Below are 27772 nucleotides of genomic sequence, written 5' to 3' on the forward strand. Positions count from 1 at the left end.
CTCCAGAGTTCTGCACCATGTTGGTGCCCTGGGGGGGGGGGGATGGCCGAGCTCTGCTGAGATGGGTCAGCAGAGCACCTGGGCATGGCCACTCCAGGGCAGAGGCCTCTGGGCTCCAGCAAACCTGGCACACATCCTGCCACATGCTGTCACAGGCCTCCCAGGCTAGAGGAGGGAGCAGACCCTACGTCACCCTGGGAAGACTGTCCAAGAAGCTGCAGTCTGTTCTCCCGCTGCCCACTGTCCCTTCTTTTATTCTAACCTCGAGGCAGAGAATGGGGTTGGCCTCTTTCCTCTGTGTATGTCATTCTGTCATCTTTCTTTCAAACTGTCTGACACCTTTTCAAACCTTCCTCCCCGTCACCTCCTGTTTTCACTCCTTCCCTCCTGCAATTCACTTTTTTTTTTTTTAAATCCTCACTTGAGGATAGTTTTTCCATTGCTTTTCACAAAGAATGGGAGGGAGGGAGAGAGAAACATTGATGTGAGAGAGACACATCAATTGGTGGCCTCCTGCACCTGCCAGGACCAGGGCCGGGGATGGAGCCTGTGACTGAGGTACACGCCCTTGGCCAGAACTGAAACTGGGACCCTTCAGTCTGTGGGCCAATGCTCTAACCACTGAGCAAAACCAGCCAGGGCTATTCACTTTTTAAAATGGTGTTATGTGTGCATTTGTTAGAATACATATCAAATTGTATATATTTTAATGTTACATTAATAGTATTGTACTAGCCTGGCCGGGCGTGGCTCAGTGGTTGAGCATTGACCTAGGATCCAGGAGATCGCAGTTCAATCCCCAGTCAGGGCACATGCCTGGGCTTGATCCCCAGCAGGGGGCATGTGAGAGGCAGCGGATCAATGACTCTCTCATCACTGATGTTTCTCTCTCTTTCCCTCTCCTTTCCTCTCTATGATATCAATAAAGACATATATATATATATTTTTTTTAAAGTGGGAGATTTTTAAAAATTTTTTTAAATTTTATTTTTCTATATCTTTATTGATTTCAGAGAGAGGAAAGGAGAGGAGAGAGGGAGAGATAGAAACATCAATGATGAGAGAGTCATTGATCGGCTGCAGCCCGCAACCCAGGCATGTGCCCTGACCAGGAATCGAACCCCGATTGCCTAGGATCCTAGGTCGACGCTCAACCACTGAGCCATGCCCGGGCTGGGAAATAAAGATATATTTTAAATATATATATATATATATATGTATATGTATATATATATATATGTATGTGTATATATATATATATACATATATATATATAAGAATTGTTTTCTTTATATATAAAAAAAATAGTGCTGTATTATATGCCCAGTTGGCGCGGCTCAGTGGTTGAGCATCGGCCTAGGATCTAGGAGATTGCTGTTCGATTCCCGGTCAGGGCACATGCCCGGGTTGTGGGCTCCATCCCCAGTAGGGGGCGTGCAGGAGGCAGAGAATCAATGACTCTCATCACTGATGTCTCTCTCTCCCTTCCTCTCTCTGAAATCAATAAGGACATATCTTTAAAAAAAAAAATAGTACTGTGCTATAAATCTCACTATGTTTCCTACATTGTCTCCAAACTCATATTTACACGCATGCTGCTGTGTGCACATCTCATGCTTCCCTCTGGTCCCGGGTGCTCACTCATTTGGTCCATAGGTACGTACGTAGGACCTTCACAGCTGAGACTGAAGGGCCCAGGAATGAACAATGCAGGTGAGGTCCCTCCTTTCACGGAGTTTATATGTTTCTAAGCAGAGACAAAGACGTGGACACATGGTAGTTTCAGGTCGTGGTAAGTGCTGCACAGGAAATAACAGGGCAATGACATAGGTGGATTGGAGGGGAGGGTTTTTTATTTTTATTTTTAATTTTTTACATATGTTTTTATTGATTTCAGGGAGAGGAAGAGAGAGGGAGAGAGAGAGAGAGAGAGAGAAACATCAGTGATGAGAGTCATTGACTGGCTGCCTCCTGCACGCCCCCTGCTGGGCATCGAGCCCGAAACCCGGGGCATGTGCCCTGATGGGGAATTGAACTGTGACCTCCTGGTTCACAGGTCGATGCTCAACCGCTGAGCCACGCCGGCCAGGCGTCTATTTCTGATTAGCCTGACTACATGGTTCAGTCTTCTTGACGTTCCCCTGCCTGCTCCCAAATAATCAGCTTTGGTGTTCCACTGATTTTTTAAAATTGATTTCCTGATTTCAGTTTCACTGATTTCTGTTCTAGTTTATTATTTTCTTCTATAGGCTTGTATTTACTTTTTTCTCTAGTTCCCTCAGGAGGAGTTTAGATCCCTGATTTTAGGTCTTTTCCCCTAATGTATATGTTTCTGAGCACCGCCTGTGCTGCATTCCAGAAATTTTGGTAAGTTATGTTTTCATTGTAATTTATTTAAATTATTTTATTTCTCTTGGGACTTATTTTTTTATTTGTGCCCAAGTGGGGTTTTGGGCTGAGCCGTGTACAGCGATGGAGGCTGCAGATGCTCGGTGATACTGCTTCCAGGGCTTCTGCAAATGATGAGCTGGTGGTCCAGACCAAGTTCAGCCTGGGGTCACATGCTGTGATGTGGAGAGTACAGGCCCCATTGCCTCTAGTGATTGCCACTGACACCCCCACCCCCAGACCTAGTCCTCTCCTTGATCCCCAGGTTGTCCTGGTGGGGATGGGCTCCTCCAGCAGGGTGAGGACTGTTTCCTGGCAGTGGGGTCCATGCCTGGGAAAATGGCCAGGACCCCATCTACCAAGCTGGTGAGATGGCACAGCCCTAAGGTGAGCACCTTTGGCCCAGGATTCCTGTGGGTTGCAAGGGACAACAGAGAGCCTAAGGATTCTTGGGGCTGAGTGGGGAGCACCTCTAGCTGTGTTTGGTTATTGTCACTGTCAGGCTCTCAGACTGGAAGCTAAGGGTCATCAGAGGTGTGACTTGCACCCCTTCTGACTCACGATCTGAGACAGGATCCGGGAGCATGGCAGAGGTCAGCGCTGCATGTCACCTCACCCTGCAAGTGGACTGATGGAGCACGTATGGGACAATATGAGCAGGTGTGGGCCCAGGTCGTCAGCATGTCCGACCTGTGACAGGGTGGCCCAGTCTGTGACAATTTGAGTTCAGATGATGGTAGAATTGTTGAGGGAGGCTGTTAGCTATGGGCCCTGTAGGTCCTGCATGTCCTTGCTGAATGGCCAGACCTCAGGGCCAACTGTTCGAGGCTGAGTGGATTCTGTAACCGCTAGGCAAGACAAGGGGACTCAGGGGTAACTACCGCCAGCTGCTCGCTCCCAGGTAAGGGACTGGTGGGTTTGCTGCTTCCCAGACCCTGGATCCCTCAGCTGTGATCTGACCCATTTTGTGAGTAACCCATCACCACAACCTTGGTACCGCCATGTGGGGCCGTGTGCCGTGATCCTAATCTCGGTGGCTTCTCTCACCACCTGTGGAGTGGTGCCAGGTGACTCCCAGCACGTGGGTCAAGAGCAGCTCAGCCCTGGCATGGAAGGTTAGACACTCACTCAGCATGAGGCTGGCCATGCCACCGACCCGCATCCAGATCTGGCCTCTGACCACTTCCCCTCTGGTTCCCTCCACTGCAGCAGCAAACAGCCCTTGCTCACCCCAGGACCTTTGCACAGCCCTCTCCTCTGGCCAGACCCCTGGGGGCCTGGGCTCTCATCCATCCCTCTCCCTGGGAGGTTCCTTGGACTCCCGCCCCTCTCATCACAGTTTCTACAGCAAACCCCGTGGCTTCCTCGCCTTACAAATGCGGAGGTTATCCTGCTTCCCTCCTGGTTTGTTTTTCCCCTGCTGCACTCTGAGCTCCATGAGGACAGAGCCTGGTCCTTGCCAGCTGTCCCCAACTCTTGGGGGGATTTAACCAACTTCCTCTTCCTAGGGGGGTGTGGGCTTGGAGAGAGCTGCCCAAACTGCCTGTGCCCCCAGCACCTCTGCACCCCGCTCTGCTCTCCCTTGGCTGTTTAACAAATGGGGGTGTGCTTGGGGGTGTCCTGCAGCACTGGGATGGGGGTGCCCTTGGGGGTGTCCTGCAGCACTGGGATGGGGGTGCCCTTGGGGGTGTCCTGCAGCACTGGGATGGGGGTGCCCTTGGCGGTGTCCTGCAGCACTGGGATGGGGGTGTCCTTGGGGGTGTGTCCTGCAGCACTGGGATGGGGGTGTCCTTGGGGGTGTCCTGCAGCACTGGGATGGGGGTGTCCTTGGGGGTGTCCTGCAGCACTGGGATGGGGGTGTCCTTGGGGGTGTCCTGCAGCACTGGGATGGGGGTGTCCTTGGGGGTGTCCTGCAGCACTGGGATGGGGGTGTCCTTGGGGGTGTCCTGCAGCACTGGGATGGGGGAGCCCTTGGGGATGTTCTACAGCACTGGGATGGGGTGTCCTGCCGCGCGGGGACTGGAGGGTATCCTGGGGTGTCCTACAGTGCTGAAGGACTCCGGGGTAACGCAGCATCCCTTCCTGGGGACACTGGCCCTGCCCCGCGCCAGCAGCGTCTTGCCCGGCCACCCGTTCCTCCCGCCATCTCTGCGGGTCTGCGGGTCGTCTCCAGGTGCGCGGGGCCAACAACCACAGGTTAAAACAGGGGCCCTCACCTTTGGGTCCAGCGACTCCCCTCCGGGCCCCTAAAGGCGCGCCCTAATTTGGGCTTCAGTCTGATCAGAAATGCGATGGGGACCAGTCAGGGTGAGAATTCTGATGGAGTCAGAGTTGCGGTCTTGTGGGGTCTAACGCCCCGCGCCGTCCTTGGGATTGCGGGGCTGACGGCGGGGACCCGGACCCAGCTCCTCTGGGGGAGACCCCACTCCTCACCCTCTTCTCTGCCCCCCACCCCTGGGGTGGCAGTTTTCCAGGCGGCCACCAGGTGGCGACGCAGGACCACGCCTGACTGGAGGGGTCACTGCGAGGCCGCGGGCTCTTCTGCCCCGAAGCGGGGGCGCCCGGCGGGGGAGGGTCTGCACCCCGCGGGCGGCAGAGGGGCCTGAACCATTCGGACAGCTCGTGTGCTGTGCTGGGAGAGGGCCGCACGTTTCCTGGGCATCCCGGACCCCAGACCCTGTGACCCGGTGCCAGCTGGGTGGAAGTTGTCTAGAAAGTCCCCGGGGCCCGGCCGGTGTGGCTCAGGGGTTGAGAATCGACTAATGAACCAGGAGGTCAGGGTTGGATTCCAGGTCGGGACACAGGCTCGGCTTAGGGCTCGGTCCCCAGTCGGGGGCGTGCGGGAGGCAGCCGATCAATGACTCGCTTGTCATTGATGTTTCTTTTTTTTTTTTTTTAATATATCTTTATTGATTTCAGAGAGAGGAAAGGAGAGGGAGAGAGGGAGATAGAAACATCAATGATGAGAGAGTCATTGATCAGCTGCAGTCCGCAACCCGGGCATGTGCCCTGACCGGGAATCGAACCCTGATCGCCTGGATCCTAGGTCGATGCTTAACCGGTGAGCCACGCCCGGCCGGGCATCATTGATGTTTCTCTTTCTCCTCCCTTTCTCTATGAAATCAATTTAAAAATATATATTTAAAAAAAAAAAAAAAAGGGCCCTGGGAACCCACGTGCCTGCTGGCCCCCCAAGGCTCCAGGCCGCAGACAAGGTCAGAGCATCCCAGGGAGCGCTGGGCACCCAGGAGGGGCGAGCTGGGGTCGGGGAAGGGGTTGGGGTTGGGGCGGCGCAGGGGCTGGAGCCCGCCCGGGGCTTAGGGGCGGCGGGACGGGCGTGGAGAGGCGGGGGCGGGGCCGGGCTGGGCGGGCCTGGCCCGGGGCCGGCGGCGGGCCCGGCTGATCCGTCCGAACCCCTCCCCCAGGGAGGAAAGTCTCCTTTTCCCGGGAGTCACGTGCTCCGGGTGGGTCTGGGTGGGAAACCGCCTGGCGGATGCCGGACGCGGGGTGGGGGCTGGGGTGGGGGCTGGGGTGGGGGGTGGGGGGGTGCGGTCTGGGCCGCGCGGGCTCTTGGTGGAGTTTTGCGTCACTGCGGCCGTGCGGCCTGGGAGACAAAGGCTTTGTTTGCCCGGATGCGCCCCCTGTGCACCCGAACCCTGCTGAGAAGGGGAGGCAGGGAAAGGCCGCGTGCACCTCGGGGCCTTTGCGCTGTGTGAAATAAGTCAGAGAGCGACAAGTGCCGGAGGATCTCCCCCACAGGTGGATTCTAAGCAACAAAATGAACAGACAGACTCCTGGAGAACATTTTGACAGTGGCCACAGGGGAGGGGCTCGGGGGCGGGTGAGAAAGGTGAAGGGATTAAAAAGCACCAACTGGCAGCTACAGAACAGTCTCGGGATGGACGGGAAGGACGGCACAGGGGATACAGTCAATAATATTGTCACACTGTGGGTGGTGTCAGACGGCCACTAGATGTATCGGGGTGAACACTTAGTAAGCTGTGTCTAATCACTGCGTTGGGCACCTGTGTACACTAATACACTCGAGTTGAAAAATTAAAAATTGTTTAACTAAAGAAAAGAATCCTTTCCCGCACTGAGCTGCGTCTCAAAGAAATTGAACTAAAATTCTTAAGTGCAAGTCCAAAAAGTTTAAGAGCTAGGAAGAAAAACAGTCCCCAGGGGCGGGGGCAGGACTTTGTCAGGGAAGGCCAAGGTCTGCTGCTGTTTCTGATTAAGCCGCCACAAGATTTCCGGGCTCTGTGCTGCCTGGCCGACAGGCTGAGGCCTGGCTGGGAAGTGGGATGGATTCCTGCCCCGGGACCTGCCCAGACAGGGACAACCCTGGAGGTTTGCTGGTTCCTGGCAGTGAGGTCCCACATGAAACTGGATAGGAGGGTGCACTTGAGGGTTCCCTTTGACAGTCAAAAAAGGTTGTTTGTTTCTAAATCTTCCTCAGGGTTTTTTGTGGCTCTTCCTAGAGGGGAAGGGACAGGGCCTGGGCCCCCTTGTCACTTTCTGCCAGGCCTTCCCCTCTCTGCCTGTGGGTCCTGCAGCGTCCAGGGTTAGCTGAACACTCCCAGAGCCTCTCCTTTAAAAAGACCCAGTTACTGGGAGGAGAAAGATTTTCACATCACCGGGTCTACACTCACTGTTTAGAAAACAGGTCTCTGCACGTCTCAGAGATCTTCAGGCAAAGAAAGACCCAGGGCTCCCAGGAGCAGAGGCTGGGGCATCCCAGGGAAAAAGGAGAGACTAAGGGAACTGCCTGGTCAGTTCAGATGACAGCAGTTCAGGCTGGTGCTCCCTCCCCCAAAATTCCCTGAGGAGAAAGGGGTGCCTAAAGGCGCCTGGGCCTGGGCCCCAGGCTGATTGCTCTGGTGAGGAGGATGCCTGCCCTGTGCACCTGGTAGAGTTTAGCTATAGGGAATGTGCCCCCAATGCCCCAGTGCCTTGGGACAGTCACTGTCATCCTCTCTAGTCCCAGGACCAGAGTAGATGGAAACTTTAAAGAAAAACAATCAGCCCTGGCCAGTGTGGTCAGTCGTTAGAGCATTGCCCTCCCCCCTGCAACAGGCCATGGGCCAATTCCTGGTTCAGGGCACCTACCTGGGTTGCAGGTTTGATACCTGGTGGGTCAGGGCTGGTGTAGGAGGCAACCAGTCAATGTGTCTCTCTCACATCAGTGTTTCTCCCCCTCTCCCCCCATTTTTTCCATTATCTCTAAAACAAAAAAGAAAAAATCCTCAGGTGAAGATTAACAACAACAGAGAAAGAAAAACACTGGTCCACAGACTCAGCAGAAGCCCTGACTCCACAGCAGGTGGACTCTGACAATAAAAAGCTTGGTTAACATCATTAAAGAGGTGAGCACCCAGCTGGAGCAAGGACACCTTGCAGGTTAGGCCCATGCTCCTAATGAAACCCTAGGTGCTGGGCAGGTGGACATGGCTCAGGAGGGAGCGGGAAGTGCAGGGCTGAGCCCAGAGCTCAGGTGCTGAGGGGCTTACAGATGAGTGGGCCGAGGTCTGAACAGGAGAACCGAACGCAGGTGGGCTCCTCCTGAACCACAGGGTAAGGAAAGGCTTTCTTAGAAGAGTTTGAGTCCAGACACAGAAACGGAAGGTGAATCACTTTGACTCCATGAGCAATGTTTAATTTGCCTGACAAAGCACCAGAAACAAAGAAAAGACCATGGGCAAATAAGGAGAAAATATTCAGAACCTAAACCTCAGGCAGCTGGCCAATGCCCCTAATGTGTCAGGAAATCTTAAAGCCAAATAGGAAAAATGGAGAAAAGACTTGAAGATGATCGACATTAAGAACAAAAGAAAAAAGAAAAGAAAACGACTCTCAAACATGAAAACAGATTAAATTCACTCATTAGAGAAATGCAAGCTAAAGTCAGAGAGATCCCAACTCTCGCCAATCAAACTGGCAAACATTAGTAGGACAAACATGGTGTTGGAGAAGCTGTAGGGAAACCAGAACGTTCACACATCCCTGGCAGAGGCAAAGGGAACAATTTTGGAGGGAAATTGGTCATACCTAACAAAAATATGTATAGTGGACTCACCGTATCCACAGGTTTCTCATACGTGTATTCACCAACTTCAGATCAAAATTATTCAGAAACAATCCCAGAAAGTTCCAAAAGGCAAAACAGGACTGAGAGAAGAATAAATATCCTCTCTGATCTAAATAAGTAACGGGTTAAATGAGTACACGGGGAGAAGGGACAGCTCGTCCTTGCGGTAGAACTGCAGTTGGTAAATGAGGGAGGAAAGAAGGAAACAGAAAATCACCATTAGGCAAATGTCACAATAATAATCATCATAGAAAGATCCACTGATGGGCTGAATTTGCAAGTCAAAGTTTGGGGAGAGATATATTTTGCATGGTGTTAAAGTATCTGCACAATATGTTAACGATGTACCACGAAAACGGTGATGTTACGTGGAGACACCCCACAGACACCACCCTAGGGAGATCAGGGTCACATCACAGGCTGGAAAGTCAGCAGTGGTGAGCTGCGTTCAACTTCATTTCTGCAACATTGTTGCCAAAGATCATTCCAATCCCAAGAAAGAACTGAGGACTGTGCTACAAAGTAACTGGTGGATCTCTCACATGTGCTACCGGCAGGAAAGACAGGCAAGGACTGAGGGGCTGTCACACGCTGGACGAGGGACCTGGCACAGGGGAAGGACATCAGTTCTAACATCAGTGACCTCTGAGTCAGGCGTTCAGTTTAGTAACAGTTTTGCATCAAGATCAAGTCCTGGTCTCAGTCACAGTGATGTGGTGGCGATTGCAACAGGAAAACCTGGGTGAGGGGAGCCCAGAAGCTCTCTGTACTGTCTCACAGTTTCTTCATAAGCCTCAAGTTGCTTCAGAATACAGAGCTAGAGAAAAATCAACGTTGGTCATGCTGGAAGAAATAAAAGGTGGAATAGTGGCTGAGAGGACAGACTCTGGAGATTGCCTGCCTTGCTGCCAATCCCTGTTCTGCGCCTTTCAGCTGTGTGACCTTGGGCAGGTTTCCAAATGTCGCTGTGCCTCCATTTCCTATTCTAAAATGCGGAAAATACCAGCACTTACAAGGTTGCTATGAGGGTTAACTACTGATATATGTCAAGCATGTAGAACAGACCTGGTACAGACCTCGTGGCTGGGAAGGGCCAGCTTTCATCACCCTTATGATGACTGGAATTAGAAACAGCAGAGGGAGCCCACCAAAGGGCAGATGGATGTGTTGCAAGATCAGTCCAGAGCTGGTCCAGGAGGTCACCTGGGAGAATAAAGGGATGGGAAATGCAAAATAGAGTGGAGAGACGTGTCCTAGAACAAAAAGAAAGGGACTTGGAGAAGAAGAAATACTCGAAGAACCAGAGAAGCTAGAGTTCCAGGAATTAAAGACGAAGGACTGCAGGTGCAAAGGCCACAGAGAGGCAGGAGGGGACGTAACCCACAGTTAGACGGGCTGCAGGGAGGCCTCAGAATATCAAGGAAGACTTTCCCGGAGTAGATCACCTCCAAGGGAGCAAGAATCACACTCATGGCAGATTTCTCAGCAAATCCTATAAGGTTATCAGGTGGTGTTTCAAAGCATTGGGAAAAATTCTAGACTTTATTATCCAGTGGAATTGTCACTCAGATGTAAGTGCGTGACAAAGGTCTTTCCGGAAGCTTCAGGATGTGTCCCACCCAAACACCTGCGTTGGAGGAGGAACCAAAAAAGAATAAAAACAAGCCCAGGAAGAGGTGGAGCCACCTACGAGAAGAGGGGACTGAGGCCTAGCCTCTGGGGAGCCAACCACCACCGACCAAAGGGGGAACAGGGCTGCCTGCAGGAAGGCAGAGCAACCACACCAGCCCCCAGCAGGTTCTGCTTAAGCCAGCCGGGGCATGGGGGCCCAGGAGGTCCCGAGAGGAAGTCCAATAGCACTGGGGCAGGGCCCTGTGCCCGGCGGGCATGGACGGGGCACAGGGGCTGGTCTGCAGTGCAGCCGCCACACACCACCGACCGGCTGTGTGCCCACCACCCACAGCAATTCTTTTTCTTTTTTTAAAATTCTTAATATTATTTTTTAAAAATGTGTTGATTTCAGGGAGAGGAAGGGAGAGGGAGAGAGAAATAGACACATCAGTGATGAGAGAGTCATTGATCGGCTGCCTCCTGCAGGCCCCCCACTGGGGGTGGAGCCTGAAACCCAGGCCTGTGCCCTGACCTGGAATCAAACCGTGACCTCCTGGTTCACAGGTCGATGCTCAACCGCTGAGCTATGCCGGCTGGGCCACAGCAACTCTTGTCACAGAGTCGGCACTCAGTAAGTCCTTGTTAAATAAATGAATGAATATAACTTTTTATAAAAGTTATAAAATAGCCCTGGCTGGTGTGCTCAGCGGTTGGAGCGTTGACCCACGCACCAAAGGCTCTCAGGCTCGATTCCCGGTCAAGGGCACGGATCTGTGTTGCAGGTTTGCTCCTTCCCCAGTCAGGGCACTTGCGGGAGGCAACCAATCAATGTGTCTCTCACCTTGATATTTCCCTCCCTCCCTCCCTCCCTCCCTCCCTCCCTCCCTCCCTCCCTCCCTCCCTCCCTCCCTCCCTCCTTCCCTTCCACTCTCTAAAAATCAATGAAAAAAATATCCTCAGGTAAGGATTAACAACAACAAAACAGAAAACAAAAACATGGGTGTTCACCATAAAGTCAGGACAGCGGTGACATCAGTGGGGAGGGAGGTTGGTACCTGGGAGGGTGAGTAGCTGCCTTCTGTGTCTGGTCAATGCACTAATGTTTGGCAAGGGAGGCCATTTCGTAGGTGATGGCCTCTTAGCAATTCGTAAAGCATGAGTTTTATGGTTCATGCACTTTGCTGTAAATTTATTAAACTTCACACTGAGGAAAGAGGAAGTGACTAACAACAGACTGAATGCACCAGGCAACAGCCCCTGGAGATGCTGGGAAGTGATTCATCATTCATCCATCACTGTGCTTCCAAAATCTCCCACGTTCTGCCAGGAAAAGATGTGGAGAACATGGGAGCCAGGCTCAACGCTCTGAGCTGAGGAGGCCACAGAAAGGGAGCAGCTGTCAGGGCAGGCGGGGCCAGGCTGCCACAGGTCCAGTAAGGTCGGCAGGGGGACTCTGATCCCCACCATCAGGCAAGGACCTAGCGGAAGGAGGACTCCGTGACTCCCTAGGGATGGGACCAGATTCAAGGGGGCGGCAGATGCATCCCTGCAACCTGCTCAGGAGAACCAAAAAGGCATTTGGGGAACAGCAGTAGTGACCATCGGCCGCATTCAGACATCTGGTCACAAAAACGTGGACACTCTAACCCCCAGCCTCCTGCAGTCACCTGAGGTCAGGAGTGATGCGCAGTCGCCGTAGGATGTCTGGTTGTGTCTCCTCTTCAGCGGATCTCTGAGCTGAAGGGAGGAATCACATGCTGCCACCTCCAGCACCCAGCTGAGGAGCAGGGACAGCCAGCACCCACAGTGACGAGGGAGGAGGGCTGGCCCACAGTCCTGTGGACAGTTCTGCAGTCCCAGCCCACCCGCCTCCTGGGAGAACCCCTGACCTAAGGTGTGCATGCCAGGACTGCACCTGGACTGTGCTCCTAGGGCTGTACTGGTCCCCCATGGGCCTTGGCAGCTCCCTGTGCACCCCTCACCCCACCTCCACCATCCAGCCCCTCCTCCCCTTGGCCAGTAAGAGACCTTGTCCAGACTTGCTGTTCCTTAAAGGAACAGCATGACCTTCCAGGGCCTGGACCTTACAACAGGAAGGGGCATCTCCCACATTCTTCACATGCTCACCAACCCGCTTGGACAGAGCGTTGATTTGAGTACATTCACAGAAGCATCCGTCTTAGATCCCTGGTCCAGTGGAAAGCTCCATGAGTTTTCATAACTGTTACCAAGTTGTCCCTCCTTTCCGGTAATTGGTCCTTGGAAATTCATTACAAAAAGGCTTGTAAAACCCCCAAGACTTAACATGAGCACTGCAGGTCCTGGGCTGCAATCAGGAGGCACCCCACCCCACCTGGAGCGTGGACTTCAGGGCGGAGGCCTGTGACAGCTGAGGTGTGGGCTGTGAGGGAGGGATTTCCCCCAGGGCTAGAGTGTGGGGTCCGGGTGACAAGAGGTAGGGGCCCTGCATGAGGACAGTGAGACCAGCACAGGCTTGGACCTGGGGTGGGGGAAGGATAGGAAATTCCCCAGGACTACAGTCTTCCCTGAGGGAAGTCCTGATTGAGAGAAGCAGGAAACTCAGACCTCGGATTTCCTCCCATCTCGTTCGAGTGTAACAGGACACTCAGTAATTTGGTCCACCCCTCTAGGACCTGGCTGTATCACCAGTCTTGAAAACACCAGGAAATAGAAACTTTGAAAAATCAGAACTATCCGAGGGAGGGAGGGGCCTGAGCACTGTCCCGGCATCTGCACCCACACTGCTCAGGTCTCTGCTTCAGGAAGCTTCCATCTGCTTCACTTGGGACCACAGCTGCTCCCCAAAGCCAGAGATGATCAATCAGGAACATGAGGTGGTCAACCTGGGGGGTCCCCAGAACTCAGGGCCCATGATGTCCACCGTGGTCAACATCCAGACAGAGACCGTTGTGCCCGACCACATCGTCTGGTCCCTGTTCAACACGCTCTTCTTCAACACCTGCTGCCTGGGCTTTGCGGCCTTCGCCTACTCCGTGAAGGTGGGTGTGTGCCTGGGGGCTTCTCCAGAAAGTGTGTGTGAGCCCACAGGGGTCTGCTGCCCAGATGGCCCTGGGGACTGGGGAGCTCTTGTGTGTGTGTGTGTGTGTGTGTGTGTGTGTGTGTGTGTGTGTGTGCGCACCTGTGTGTGCAGGTCACAATGAGGCTGCATGGGATGCATGGGGATGGCAGGGTCAGCCTTTGTCCCCAGGACCCCAAGCAGTTCCCTACTGACCATACCAGAAATTGCATCCCTCAGACTCACCATGAGGCTCTGAGGCTCTGAGGCTCTGTCAGAAAGAACAAAAGTACTCAGAAAACCCTGACCCTTGGTGGGTGAGAGGCAAGCGAAGGGGCCAGGGCAGGGGGAGAGGAGTCCGGAGACCCCTGGAGAGGCTGAGTCCGTGAGGGGGGAGGTGTCCCTCTGGCCCTGTCCTGCTCAGGCTCCAGGGAACCGGGAGGGGAGGGTCCCTGATCTGGCTGAAGGGCAGGTAGAGGCTGGTCTGGGCAGGGACCAGGCAGGGGGGGACCTGAGTCATAGCAGCTGGCTCTCCCCAGGACCCACTGCAGGCCCCACTCACCATCTCTTCTCCCCCAGTCTAGGGACCGGAAGATGGTGGGAGACGTGATCGGGGCCCAGAGCTATGCGTCCACCGCCAAGTGCCTGAACATCTGGGCGGTGGTCCTGGGCATCCTTTCCATCCTTGCTGTCATCATCACGGTCGTCGTTGTCATCACTGCAGGGGTTCATCAGGCTAGAGGGCACTTTTAGTAACTGCCCAAAGCCTGAGGCAGTCACCCCAGCTGTTTATACACACATGTGTCTACCCTGAATTCAATAAAGGACATATGTGTGACAATGCTGTGTTTTTCCTGGGGAGGGGTCCCTGCTGAGAGTCCAGGCCTGCCCAGGAGACGGAGCCCATCACCACCTGCCCCACCTGCTTGCTGCCCAGGGGTCAGGAAGAGCCTGGATCCAAAGCCGGGATCGGCCAGACCTCCCTCCCCGCAGGAGCACATCTGTCCTGCTCTCTGCCCTCCCCCGCCTCGGGACCTGACCTCCAAGGGGCTATCTCAGGAGTGCCCCCCACGCCCACCCCACCGCCCAGTCTCAATCCAGGTCTCACTGCGGGCCAAGCCTGAGGGAACAGGCTCTCCCTAGGGCAGGCGGGAAACCCCAGGGCGGCCTCCCCAGCTCAGCCGCCTCCGCCTGGCCCTGGCCCCCAGTCTTCACTCCCCTCCCGCACGGCGCCCCACCATTCCGGCCCTCCGCCCGCTGCCGGCCGCGCCCACGGCCTCTCCTGCCGTTTCCCCAGCCCCAGTCACCCGCGTGGCCCACTTGCCTACTTGTCAGCCCCTCTGCCCACACCCCGCCTGTTCACCTGGTACGCTTTGCCCACTGCACCTACCAACCTGGTGGCACAGCTCTGCCAGTCACCCACCCCGCCCACCTTAGAGCCATTATGCCCACTGCCCTTTCGGTACCAACCACAGAGGAAACTGTTAGGAGACCCCCTCTGACCAGCCGTGTACTCCGTGCAGTGGGAGCCCTCCTGGGTCCTCAAATCACCCACCAAACCCTACGACGTCCTCTGTTAACTACTCTTCACATGACATGACAGCATCTTTTTTAAAAAAAATTTTTTTAAAGATAATTTATTAATTTGGTTTATAGGATGAAGCTCAACCACCGAGCACGCCGGCCGGGCTCACATGACATTTTCACATGTTAGTAACCTTCATCCAGTTCCTCGTCTCCTCTCCCATGTACCCACAAAGCTCCTAGACTACTTCACACTGACCAAGCACCTGCTGACCCCTCGTGATCTGCTGGAGACCCCTGTGGGTGACACTGATTGCTCAGTTTTCAGGAATGAGAGTGGAGAGGGCTGTGCTGGGTAGGCCATGGCAACCCCTCTGGAAGCTGTCGAGGCAGCACCTTTGTCTTTGCTGGCTGAACTCTGTGCTCTCATGGGGCTGTATTTTGACCAAGGGCAGAACCACCGACCTTCGTGCTGACAGTGATCTGTCTTCACGGCAGATCGTGAATTTGGAAAGCTGTAGAAGCTACATGGCTTCCTTCCAGTGGAAACAAAAGTAAAAGTGACCTGTGTGTTCTGGGATTATTGGACACTATACATTTACCTGCCACTTCCCCTATTATTAAAGGTCCCAGGACATTCTAAACGTGACTCCCTGGAGGCTCAGGGAAATCACTTTGTGACATCCTGCTAGCAATGCTGCCCTGAAGGAGCCAGCAGCAGGCAGGCACACCTCTGTTATCGCCCAGAGGGTACATCTCCAAAGGATAATTTAGAAAAACTGTTCAGAGAGGCCCAACAACTGGCCCCAGAAAAGGAATCACGAGGTTGGAACGCCAGTCGTTGCTGTGAGGAAAGGAAAGCTCCTATTCAGACGAGCTCACAGCCCTGTCCTCCTGGAGATGCTAGGTTTCCATCCTGACAGCTGTCTGCGCATTAGCCATGGTCCTCGGACAGGAGCGTGTTTGAGCGTCAGCAGTGCATGGAGACAGTAACAAGGCCGTGAAAAGCACCCACCTCACTGTCCACCGGTGCAAAGAACAACCCAGGGAAGCCTGTCCACACAGCCCTGGACCTTTCAAATAAGCTTCACAGACCATTGGAGGTTTGGCCAATAGATACCATGCAGCTCTCCCATCTCATGGATAAAGAGGTGAGCTAGTCGTGGTTGGCATGTGCCCCACTGGACGGAAGCTTTTCCTTGTGGACAGGCCACTGCCTCTTCTCTGGCTGAAGTTCTGTTAGAGAAGATTATCCCAGCTGGGAACCTTCGGGGACTGCACAGCAACCCAGGAACCCGTTTCACTGCTCAGGTTCTCAACAAGTCTGGGCTATTTGACCAATTTTACCTTCTCACTGCACTCTCTATCTCAGCCCTCAGGTGTAGTCAAATGTGCTAAGGGTCTTATTAAGATCCAATTGGAAAAATGTATACTGAACCTCCAAACACCCTGGCCAACGGCACTGTCCTTGGTCCTTTTAAATCTCAGGTCCACCCCCTCCAGGCTCATGAGTTCTCACCATTTAAAATGATTCCAGGACGACCTGAGCATCTGGCTCCTGCTTCTTTCCACCCATCGTTGATGACAGGAAACACGATTTATTGTCATGGCCCAGCTGCTTCTACTGAGAACAACCATGCTCTGGTAGAGCGAGCCTGGTGCTGGGCTCCCAGAGGAAGGGAACCCCCAACTCCACACTCTGCAACCTGGGGACTCTGTTTACTGCAGAAGACACCTCCAGCCCAGCTGGAAGGGCCCCGCCAGGTGCTGCAGACATGCCATGTGCTGCTGAACCCCAGGGAGCAGACCCTAGGAAGCGTGTGTCACTCCCCAAGAAGGCACCAAACCCTGCTGCAGCTGCATGCCCATCTGTTGATCTGATTCTACAGCTGTCCACAAGTGGAGGTGGGCAGCCTCTGAAGGAGACCGATTTCCCAAGTGAGCAGAGCAGACCTGGACAGCCTTTCCTTACAGTGGCTTCTTTCCCTTCTCCCTCTTGGGGGGAATGCCCTTCTCCGCATTTCCCAGTCTGCTGTGAAAGGGGCCTCTCTCAGGTTGCCGGATCTGCCATCAGGAGCTTTGATCTGCTCTGGCCTGTGTGGCTGGTTTGATTCCCGGACAGGGCACACACCTAGGTTGCAGGTCATGGTGTATTTGGGAGGCAACCAATAGATGTTTCTCTCTCACATTGACATTTCTCTCTCTCTCCCTCCCTTCCTCTCTCTAAAATCAATAAAAAAACATGTCCTGGGGAGAGGATTATAACAAAAAACACACAAAAAACACAGATTAACAGTAGAAAACCAGGAGTTTAACAACTTGTGTATCTCCTGCATACATGGGAGAGACCCAGAAAACTGAGTAGCTCAGGAAAGGCCAAGCAACCACCTTAAACATCATCTCTAGCTGAACACAAAACATGGAGTGGAGTGTCAGGAGCCAGTGGAGGGAAGTGACCAGGAAAAGCACAGCAAACAGGGTAGTTAGTTAGGCAGATCCGCTTTTGTGCTGCATTGACAGAAGCTTTTAGAGACGAGGGAAGCCCTTCTTTTAGAGCGGGAAGACTCCCTGAAAATGTAAATGAGCATTACAAAGGGGATTTCAGAGCTTCTCTGTTTTGTAAAACAATAAACCTAAAATAATCCTTACGCCAAGAAGCAAAATTTGTAATGACAAATTCTGCTCCCCTTCAGGGGCGTGACTTCAGAGACTACAGAAAAAACCCTGAGATCCCCTCACACCCTAATTGAGGAACTGAGGTAGCTGAGAGGAGGTCTGACTGGAGTGACAGGGACAGGAAGACACCCCCCCCCAGGCCCTCAGCCTTCCTCCGCTGGGCTCTTGTGCAACATGACACTCCAGCAATTTTGACGCCCTCTAGGAACACAGCCAAAAAGGAGCTTTGGGGAAAACGAAACTATCACTTGGGCTCTGTTATCCTGGGATCCGGACAGTTTCTGCCCTCCTTTGACACCATGAACCACAGTCCCCAGACCTTCTTCAGCGGCTCCCACACCAGAGGCCCCCCATCCTATGAGGTGCTCAAGGAGGAACATGAGGTGTCCGTCCTGGGGGGCTCCCAGAGTCCAGCGCCAGCGAGGACGACAGTGATCAACATCCAGACCGACACCGTCGTGCCCGACCACATCGTCTGGTCCCTGTTCAACACGCTCTTCTTCAACACCTGCTGCCTGGGCTTTGTGGCCTTCGCCTTCTCCGTGAAGGTGGGTGTGTGCCTGGGGGCTTCTCCAGAAAGTGTGTGTGAGCCCACAGGCGTCTCTTGCCAAGGAAGCCCTTGGGATGGGGGAGCCCGTGTGTGTGTGTGTGTGTGTGCGCGCAGGTCACAATGAGGCTGCATGGGAGTGGCAGGGTCAGCTTATGTCTTCAGGACTCCATGAAATTCCCTACTGACCATACAAAAAATTATATCCATGTGGCTCTACCACTCTTTCAGAAAAAACAAAGGGGCTCAGAAAAACCTGCCCCCTGGTGGGGTGATCCCAGCAAAGGGGTCAGGGCAGGGGGAGAGGAGCCCTGAGACCTCTGGAGAGGCTGAGATTTGGGGGGGGGGGGGTGTCCATTTGGCCCTGTCCTGCTCAGGCTCCAGGGAACAGGGAGGGGAGTGAGGGCAGGTGGAGGCTGGTCTGGGCAGGGACCAGGCAGGGGAGGACCTGAGTCATAGCACTTGGCTCTCCCCAGGACATGCTCCAGCCCCCCTCACCATCTCTTCTCCCCCAGTCTAGGGACCGGAAGATGGTGGGAGACGTGATCGGGGCCCAGAGCTATGCGTCCACCGCCAAGTGCCTGAACATCTGGGCGGTGGTCCTGGGCATCCTTTCCATCCTTGCTGTCATCATCACGGCGGTCCTTGTGCTGGTGTCAAATCACTGAATTACAGTTACTAGGTTCCTGATAGCTGCCTAAAGCCTGAGGTGGTCACCCCGTCCCAGCTGCTTAAACGCACACGTGTTTACAATGGAATTTAATAAACCACCTTTGTGACAGTGCTGTGCTTATTTGGAGAGTCCCAGCCTGCCCCTGAGGCTGAGCAACCCCACCTGTCCCACCTGCTTGCTGCCCAGAGGTGAGCAAGGGTCCGGTGCACAGCCAGGAGCGGCCAGGCCATCCTCCCGCAGGGGGCGCGCCTGTCCCCTTCTCTGCCCTCGCGCCGCCTCAAGGCCGGGATGGGCTCTCTCAGGACTGTCCCCTCCCGTCCCCCTTCCCGTCCCCGCTCTGCCCCTTCTCCCAGGCCTCTAGCGTTCCCGGGGCGGCTGGGGAAACACCGGTTATGCGCCCACTTCTCAGTGGTGCCCGTGCCCCCCTCTGCGCCTCGCCCACCCGCCTGGACCCGCCCCCACGCAGTCCCGCCCCGAGGCTCGGCGCCCTGCCCGCCCCGAGCCCGGCCCTCAGCCCCGCCCCGCCCCGCCCCCAGCTCCGCCCCGCCCCCAGCCTGGCCCTCGCCCCGCCCCCAGCCCGGCCCTCGGCTCCGCCCCCCCCCGCGGCTCCCCCACGCACCTGGCCTCGCCCGCACGGCTCTGGTCCCGCCCAACTGCTTCCCGCCTTTTCTTTCTCTCTTGGTTTTAAGCCTCACCGCGGTACTTTCCGCGTTGCTTCCCTGAGAGTGGGAGATGGAGGGAGGGAGGGAAACATCGACGTGAGGGCGGCGATTCGGGGCCTCCCGCTCGCGCCCCGACCGAGCCCGGGGACCGCACTCGCACCGGGTGCGAGCCCTTGGACGGACTCGCGGGGTCCCTGCAGTCCTGGGCGACGCCCTAACCGCTGAACAAACGGGCCGGGGCTCCCGTCTTTCCCGGGCAGGCTCACCCGCCCTTCGGGCAGCGTCTAGCCCGCCTGCCCGGCTCCGCGCTGGTCCCCGGGCCCGAGCCCGGCCCCGATTTCACCCGCCGCCCGCCCCGCCCCCACCGCACGGCCCTGCCCTGCCCCTGCGAGACCCCGCCCACCTCATGGCCCCGCCCCGGCGAGGCCCCGCCCCACCCCTGGCCCCGCCCCGGCGAGGCCCCGCCCTCCCACCGCCTGCGGGGCCCAGGACCCTTTCGACCCCGCCCAGGCCCCCGCCCCACCCACCGTCCGAGCAACGCCCACCTGGGTGACCCGCGACGCCGGGTCCACCGCGTCCCAGCAGAGCTAGCTGCTGGTGGGCGCCCGGGACTCGGGGTGCTCGCTGCTGGGTCCCCGCGGCCCAGCCGCCGGCACCCAGGGCCTTCCACTGACCTGCGTGTGCGCCTGAGTGAAGCCTCAGGAGGCCCAGCAGCTTTCCCGAAGACCACGGCGCCTTGCTGGCTGCAGACGGGGTCTCCCGCCGCAGCACCTCCGTCCCGAGTCACGGCGGCTCAGAGGGTCCTTCCCGCGCCGCGCGCGCTTCCTGCCCGCTGTCCGTCGGGATGTCCGACCGGCCCTGGGCCCACGGACGGGGTCGGGGTCACATGGCGGCGCCCCCTCTCCTGTCCTGCCCCGGAGCAAACCCTTCCCCAACCCCGAGGAGCGGATCTGGCAGCTGCAGGACCATCTTCCCTGGGCCTGAGCCCGCGGGACGTTAGTCCCGATGGAGGCTGTAGCAGTCTGCGGGTGGGGGGATCCTCGGCCGTGGCGGCCCCGTATGGATCTGGACGTGGGAGTGGGGCCCGTTTGATGAAAACTGCAGCATGCCATCCCCAAAGCCTGCCCCCAGCATGCTCATGAGACCCGCTGTTTCCTTTTTTAAAAAAACTAGCATATATATATAATTTGTTGATTTGAGGGAGAGAGGAAGGGAGAGGAGGAGAGAGAAAGAGAGAGACATCAGTGATGAGCCCCGCCGGGCCTGGCTCAGCGGTTGATCCAGGCGACCAGGGCTTGATCAATGACTCTCTCATCATTGATGTTTCTATCTCTCTCTCTCTCCCTCTCCTTTCCTCTCTCTGAAATCAATAAAGATATATTAAAAAAACAAAACTAAAAAAAGAAAAAGAAACATCAGTGATGAGAGAAACACCCCCAGTACATCGCCCCCTACTGGGGATGGAGCCCAAAACCCAGGCAGGTGCCCTGTCTGGGAATCCAACCTTGACTTCTTGCTTGGCTCATGGGCTGATGCTCAACCACTGAACCCCACCAGCTGGGCTCTGTTTCTTCTATTAAAAAATAAAGTCTTTTGAGGTCTCAGAAAAACTTGAAAATGGCTGTAATAAGACACCTAGTTACAGCTACCCTGGCTCTCTGTGAGCTCTATGACCAAGCTGGAGAAGACACTGGAGGTGAGGAGACATTGCAGACTTGGCAGAACCACCTTGGGCTCACCTGCCCTCAGGTGAACAGCTCCTCAAAGTGACATGGTCACTCAGGTTCTGTGCACATGACAGAAAGTGGTTCTAGAACACTACAGTGACAGCCGTCACCCTGCAACAACCACAGGCTGACACCAAACTTAATGTCTACCAGGGCTAGTAAGACCCAATTTTAATCCATCTACTCATAAGCATTTTACATCTCTTTGTGTCAGGAGTTCTCAAACTTGGGCATCAGAATCATTTGGACAATTTCTTAAAACGGATGCTGGGGTGGGAGCAGGAGTGGGGGGGGTAGCCTGAGGTTCAGATTTGGTAGGTCTGAGGTAGGAGGTCAGGAGGTGTGCCAAGGTCCAGGTGGTGGCGGTGACACTGCTGGTCAGACATGCACTTGTGACAACCTCTGCCCTGTAAAAAATTAAAAATTAAATTTAAAATAAGACAAAGAGAGTCAAGGTATCTATAATCAGATTAATAATTAACTCAAGTGTTCACCCCTGCAAGGTCATCAGCCAAGGCCTCTGCTGTTTCACTCTACAAGGGCCCCTAGCAGGACCTTGAAACTGGAAATTCTGTGACCCAGCCTGGAAAACAAGACCATAATGTTTTCAGAGACATTCATTCTATTCTTCACCACCCCTAGTAACCAGCCAATTACCAACTCACAAACAACAGGAAATAGAAACTTCCGAGAAATCAAAACTGCCTTAAAGAGGGAGGGATCCTGAGCACTGTCCCAGCATCTGCACCCACACTGCTCAGGTCTCTGCTTCAGGAAGCTTCCACCTGCTTCACCTGGGACCACAGCTGCTCCCCAAAGCCAGAGATGATCAAGCAGGAACATGAGTTGGTCAACCTGGGGGGTCCCCAGAACTCAGGGCCCATGATGTCCACCGTGGTCAACATCCAGACAGAGACCGTCGTGCCCGACCACATCGTCTGGTCCCTGTTCAACACGCTCTTCTTCAACTACTGCTGCCTGGGCTTTGTGGCCTTCGCCTTCTCCGTGAAGGTGGGTGTGTGCCTGGGGGCTTCTCCAGAAAGTGTGTGTGAGCCCACAGGGGTCTGCTGCCCAGATGGCCCTGGGGACTGGGGACCCCTAGTGAGAATGCTTTTCTGTGTGGATGTGTGTGGTTGGGTGGGGTTCATTCCCAGGGAGGGTTTGCGGTGGGGCTGCATGGACGGGCAAGTGGGTGGGAGGGTCAGCTCTGTCTCCACCATCCCCAAGAGCCCTCCTTCCACCCTAAGTAGAGAAATTACACCCTTCACACATCTGGCTCAAACCTTAAGTCTGGTCCAGAAGAAGGAAAGGTCCTTAAAGATGCTGACTCGGGGTGGGGTGAGAGGACAGCCAAGGGGCCAGGGCAGGGGGAGGAGGAGCCCTGAGACCCCTGGACAGGTGGAGTCTGTGAGGGACGGGTGTGCCTGGCCCTGTCCTGCTCAGTCTCCAGGGAACAGGGATGGGAGGGTCCCTGATCTGTCTGAGGGCAGGTGGAACCTGGTCTGGGCAGGGACCAGCCAGGGAGTCATAGCACCTGGCTCTCCCCAGGACCTGCTCCAGCCCCCCTCACCATCTCTTCTCCCCCAGTCTAGGGACCGGAAGATGGTGAGAGACATGATTGGGGCCCAGAGCTATGCGTCCACCGCCAAGTGCCTGAACATCTGGGCCCTGGTCTTGGGCATCTTTTCCACCATCGGAGTCATTGTTCTTCTGGCGTTTGTGCTCCCTGGATTCTTCAATGCAATGCGGAGGGGGTACTAGTCCCCACCTAGGGCATGTGACCAAGTGCCCCTACCCTCTGTGAACCCTGCCCTGGGGGCCCATCCCTGTACCCAGCACTTTGTACAGAATAGAGCTATGTGCAGCTGAACTCAATAAAGTGCACTTGTATGTGACGATGCTGACATTTCCTGGGCAGGGAACTGCGGGGTCCCCAGCCTGCCCCTGAGACAGCCCCAGCACCCCCTCTCCTACCTGCTTGCTGCTCTGAGAGGGACCCAACACTTTCTGAGATGTTCCTGGCCTCCCGCTGGGAGCAGCAGCTGGACCATGGTCCTAGGATGGGGGTCCCTCCCTCCAGTGCCTAAGCCCTGACCCAAGGGGCACTGGGTCCAGAGCACCCTTGGGCCCGAGGACAAGCCTCCCTGCCTCTGGGCTGGCTGGGAGCAGTGGTGCTGGGTGAGTGCGGCAGGCGAGTCCTCTGGGAGGCCATGGGGTTTGCATGTGGGGTGCAGGGATGGAGCCCCGACCCCGCAGCCCCTCCTGGGCGGTCCCACCATTGCTGTGTCCTCCTGCCTCCTCCAGCCCCCAGCTCTGTTCTTGCTCCTCTGCAGGGTACAGGGGCAGGTGCAGCCAGTGGCCAGGGAGGGACAGAGTGTTCAGCCCGATGGACAGAAACCCTGAGAGGAAGGACCCATCCTCCCAGCAAACCAGCTGGGCTTGCTGGCTGGAGCTGCTGCCAGTGCCCAGGAGGGTCTCAGGCGGTGGGCACCCTCGGGCTTTGGGGGTGAGCCTTTGCCAGGGCCCGGGATGCACATGGGAATGGAGCGGTCCTCAGCTTGACCCCCCACTCCCTGCACAGTGACCCTGAGAGGCTGGCGAAGTCCAGGTGACCACAGGCTGGTGTCAGCGAGGTGGACCCATGTCTCCATGGGCCTTGCCCTTTGGGGGCCTGGCCTCCCCCGGGTTCCAGCTGTGGGGCGAAGTCAGTCCCTTGCTGTGGTCTGTGGGCGGCAGCTGTTCCCGATGGGCTCTCCGTTCAGTCGGGGCACCCACGAGGGGCGGACAACCCAAACCCCCACGCCCCCTTTGCGACACCCCCTGCAGCACCCAACTCCTGGGCCAAACGTGGGTGCTTCGTCTGTGGTAGGCGATGCCTCCAAGGGCGCCCCTGTTCCCGGGGTCCCCCGGTGAGCACGAGGGGGCTCAGGCCCAGGGAAGATGGTCCTGAGGTGGGAGAACCCTCCTCGGGGTTGGGGGAGGATTTGCGCCCGGCAGGACGGAGGGGGGCGCCGCCACGTGACCCCGCCCGGCGCGGGCGTACCCCCGAGGGGCCGCGGGCAGGGGCGCGCTCGGCGGGAAGGAGCCCCTGAGCCGCGGCGACTGGGGCGCAGGTGCTGCGGGGAGACCCCGCCTGCAGCCAGCAAGGCGCCCGTGACCTCGGGCTCCGGAAAAATTACACGCGCGCCGGGGCTTCCCGCGGGCCCGACTGCAGGCGGGGCAGCCAGTGTCCGGGGAGGGACAGTGTTCAGTCGGAGGGACAGCGAGCGGCCTGAGTCCTGGGAGCCCCGCCAGCAGCTGTGGCCCGGGTGCCGGCGGACCAGGCGTCACCCGGCCCAGGGGGGGCGCGGCCGGGACTGTGGGTGCGGTGGAGGCTGGGCGGGGCCAGAGAGCGGCGGGGGCGGGGGATCTCGGGGCGTCGTCGCCCCTCCGGCTCTGGGGTCCCGGCTCTGAGGTCCCGGCCTCCCGCGCAGCGTCGTCTCCTCGCACCGCGGCCTCTCCCCGCGCGGCGGCCTCTCCCCGCACCGCGGCCTCTCCCCGCACAGCGTCGTCTCCCCGCACCGCGGCCTCTCCCCGCACCGCGGCCCCTCCCCGCACAGCGTCGTCTCCCCGCACCGCGGCCTCTCCCCGCACAGCGTCGTCTCCCCGCACCGCGGCCCCTCCCCGCACAGCGTCGTCTCCCCGCACCGCGGCCTCTCCCCGCACAGCGTCGTCTCCCCGCACCGCGGCCCCTCCCCGCACAGCGTCGTCTCCCCGCACCGCCGCCCCTCCCCGCACCGCGGCCCCTCCCCGCACCGCGGCCTCTCCCCGCGCAGCAGCGCGTTTCTCCCCCGGGGGGCAGGCCCGCGGGCCTCGCACCTCCCGGACCATCCTCCCGGGCCCGACCCCCTCCTGCTCAGACCTGGGACCCTGGGGACAGGGGCGCCCTGCTGGGGCCCCGTGGCTCATCCTGGGGACCCCAACCTGCCAGCCGCCTCAGGAGTCAGGCGCTGCTGCTGGGGGCGGGTGGGGGGCGTGGGTGAGGGGCGGGAGATCCGCGGCCCGTGTGGGGCGCGCGGGGAGAAAGGGGCGGGCTTGGCCGGCCCAGCGCCCAGCGCCCAGCGCCCAGCGCGCGCCCCGCTGCTGAAGGCGGGTCCCCCCGGGGCGCCCTGTGCCCACGCCCCTGGGAACCGTGACAGAACCGGGTACGGAGCTGATTTCAGGGATTCTCTCGCACCTGAGGAGCAGGAAACACGGGCTCTCTCCACAGGCGGCCTCTGGGCTCCCCAAGTCGTGTCCCCGAAGCCTTCTGGAGTGATGGGGGCCTTGGACCACGTGTTCTGGGCCAGGGCCCTGTTCCGCAGTGACTCCGTCCTGGGCCAGGGCTCAGATCCCTGGGAAGGAGAGAGCCCCCCCCCGCCCCCCCCGACCCTTTTCCGTGTTGCTCCTCGCGTGGGGCCAAGTAAGGTAAGGCCTGAGGACAGGCTCCACCCCACCCGGGGCAGCGAGGTGGGGCAGGTGCGGGTGGGCGCAGTCTCAGGGCAGGCTGGGGCTCTCCCAAGAGCCTCTCTCACAGCATTGTCACGTACATGTCCCCTTATTTTTATTTTTATTTTTAAAATTTTATTTTTGTTTAAAACATTACAGATGTCCCTTTTTCTCCCCAGTTACCCGTTCCACCCCGTCCCATCCGCCTCCCCAGTCCCTCTCCCCACCATTGTCGTGTCCTGGGCTGTGCATCTCTGCATATTAGTTCTTTGGTTACTCTCTCCCCCTCCAGCCACCCGCCCTCCTCCCTCCCTCTGACATTCGTTGAATCTATTCTGTTCATCAGCTTATTAAGTTCTTCATATTCCACGTATAAGCGAGATCATGTGATGTTTGTCTTCCTCTGCCTGGCTTATCTCACTCAGCATAATGTTCTCCAGGTCCCTCCATGCTGTCCCAAAGGGCACGAGATCCTCCTTTACAGCTGCGTAGTGTCCATGGTGTGAATGTCCCACAGCTTTTCATCCACTCATCTGCTGATGGGCACTTGGCTGTTTCCAGATCTTAGCTACTGTAAACTGTGCTGCTATGAACATATATTCTTTCTGATTACTGTTTCAGGATTTTAGGATACATTCCTAGGAGTGGAATCACTGGGTCAAAAGGCAGCTCCATTTTTAATTTTTTGAGGACCCCCCCATACTGTTTTCCATAGTGGCTGCCCCAGTCTGCATTCCCACCAGCAGTGCCCCAGGGTCCCCTTTCCCCACACCCTCGCCAGCACATGGCGTTTGTTGATTTGTTGATGGAGCCATTCTGACAGGTGTGAGGTGAGACCTCAGTGTGGTTTTAATTTGCATGTCTCTGAAAAGTATGGAACGCTTCAGGAATTTGGGTGTCATCCTTGGGCAGGGGTCATGCTAATCATCTCTGTATTGTTCCAATTTTAGTATATGTGCTGCAGAATCGAGCGCCTAGTCCCTTATTAAGTTCCATTGTAGACACATGTGCATATAAACAGCTGTGAAAAGGATGACAGCCTCAGGCTAAGGGCAGCTACAGGTGGCCTCCATCACCCTTTATGATGTCAGAATTGCCTGAAACTTAGTAAGCCACTGGCAAATAAAATGATGAAAATGATGGACACAAGGATGCCCAAGACCAGGGCCCAGATGTTCAGGCACTTGGCGGTGGACGCATAGCTCTGGGCCCCGATCCCTAGACTGGGGGAGAAGAGATGGTGAGTGGGGCCTGGAGCAGGTCCTGGGGAGAGCCAGGTGCTATGACTCAGGTCCCCCCCTGCCTGGTCCCTGCCCAGACCAGCCTCCACCTGCCCTTCAACCAGATCAGGGACCCTCCCCTCTGTGTGTCCCTGGAGCCTGAGCAGTACAGGGCCAGGGTGACCCCCCCCCCCCAGACTCTCAGCTTCTCCAGGGGTCTCCGGACTCCTCTCCCCCTGCCCTGGCCCATTTGCTGGCCTCTCACCCACCAAGGGTCAGAGTTTTCTGAGTACTTTTGTTCTTTCTGACAGAGCCTCAGAGCCTCAGAGCCTCATGGTGAGTCTGAGGGATGCAATTTCTGGTATGGTCAGTAGGGAACTGCTTGGGGTCCTGGGGACAAAGGCTGACCCTGCCATCCCCATGCATCCCATGCAGCCTCATCGTGACCTGCACACACACACACACACACACACACACACACACACACACACACACACAAGAGCTCCCCAGTCCCCAGGGCCATCTGGGCAGCAGACCCCTGTGGGCTCACACACACTTTCTGGAGAAGCCCCCAGGCACACACCCACCTTCACGGAGAAGGCGAAGGCCACAAAGCCCAGGCAGCAGGTGTTGAAGAAGAGCGTGTTGAACAGGGACCAGACGATGTGGTCGGGCACGACGGTCTCTGTCTGGATGTTGACCACGGTGGACATCATGGGCCCTGAGTTCTGGGGACCCCCCAGGTTGACCACCTCATGTTCCTGATTGATCATCTCTGGCTTTGGGGAGCAGCTGTGGTCCCAGGTGAAGCAGGTGGAAGCTTCCTGAAGCAGAGACCTGAGCTGTGTGGGTGCAGATGCTGGGACAGTGCTCAGGCCCCTCCCTCCCCCAGGTAGTTCTGATTTCTCAGAAATGTGTGTTTCCTGTTGTTTCCAAAACTGGTGATCTGGGCGGGTCCTAAGAGGGTGGAAGAAATCTATGTGTCAAGTGACATAAGAAATTGGGGGGAAATTCTGCAGTCCAATTGTGAATTTTCTGTCCCTGTCACTTGTGTCAGGACTTGTCTCCTCAAGGAGGACTGGGGTGAGTCCTGGGGACTTTTCCCGGCTTGGAGCCACCCGGTCCATTCCGCACCTCAGGCCTGAGGCTGTG

The 27772-nt window shown here is 56.6% G+C and overlaps 4 protein-coding genes and 1 non-coding gene across 5 annotated transcripts; 3 read left to right on the forward strand and 2 right to left on the reverse strand.

The window, feature by feature from the left end:
• Positions 1–12841: 12841 nt before the first annotated feature.
• On the forward strand, positions 12842–13955 carry LOC107542348 (interferon-induced transmembrane protein 2-like). The gene is made up of 2 exons (XM_016219640.2): positions 12842–13107; positions 13704–13955. The coding sequence occupies exons 1-2, from the start codon at positions 12922–12924 to the stop codon at positions 13875–13877; spliced, it is 360 nt and encodes a 119-aa protein (XP_016075126.2). The 5' UTR covers positions 12842–12921; the 3' UTR covers positions 13878–13955.
• Positions 13956–17523: 3568 nt separating this feature from the next.
• LOC107542340 (interferon-induced transmembrane protein 3-like) lies at positions 17524–18652 on the forward strand. The gene is made up of 2 exons (XM_016219624.2): positions 17524–17872; positions 18387–18652. The coding sequence occupies exons 1-2, from the start codon at positions 17624–17626 to the stop codon at positions 18537–18539; spliced, it is 402 nt and encodes a 133-aa protein (XP_016075110.2). The 5' UTR covers positions 17524–17623; the 3' UTR covers positions 18540–18652.
• A 3085-nt stretch (positions 18653–21737) lies between these two features.
• Positions 21738–22848, forward strand: LOC148092133 (interferon-induced transmembrane protein 1-like). The gene is made up of 2 exons (XM_087822497.1): positions 21738–21944; positions 22521–22848. Exons 1-2 carry the CDS (start codon positions 21759–21761, stop codon positions 22692–22694), a joined length of 360 nt encoding a protein of 119 aa, XP_087678623.1. The 5' UTR covers positions 21738–21758; the 3' UTR covers positions 22695–22848.
• A 3419-nt stretch (positions 22849–26267) lies between these two features.
• LOC148092134 (U6 spliceosomal RNA) lies at positions 26268–26374 on the reverse strand. Its single transcript, XR_015715339.1, has one exon. It is a non-coding gene; the product is annotated as a U6 spliceosomal RNA (small nuclear RNA).
• A 62-nt stretch (positions 26375–26436) lies between these two features.
• LOC148092135 (interferon-induced transmembrane protein 3-like) lies at positions 26437–27455 on the reverse strand. Its single transcript, XM_087822498.1, has 3 exons — positions 27204–27455; positions 26755–26779; positions 26437–26623 (listed from the first exon to the last, which is right to left on the reverse strand). Exons 1-3 carry the CDS (start codon positions 27391–27393, stop codon positions 26488–26490), a joined length of 351 nt encoding a protein of 116 aa, XP_087678624.1. The 5' UTR covers positions 27394–27455; the 3' UTR covers positions 26437–26487.
• Positions 27456–27772: the final 317 nt, after the last annotated feature.

The sequence above is a fragment of the Miniopterus natalensis genome, chromosome 11 (assembly GCF_054644295.1).
Source record: "Miniopterus natalensis isolate mMinNat1 chromosome 11, mMinNat1.hap1, whole genome shotgun sequence".
Classification (NCBI taxonomy): domain Eukaryota; kingdom Metazoa; phylum Chordata; class Mammalia; order Chiroptera; family Miniopteridae; genus Miniopterus; species Miniopterus natalensis.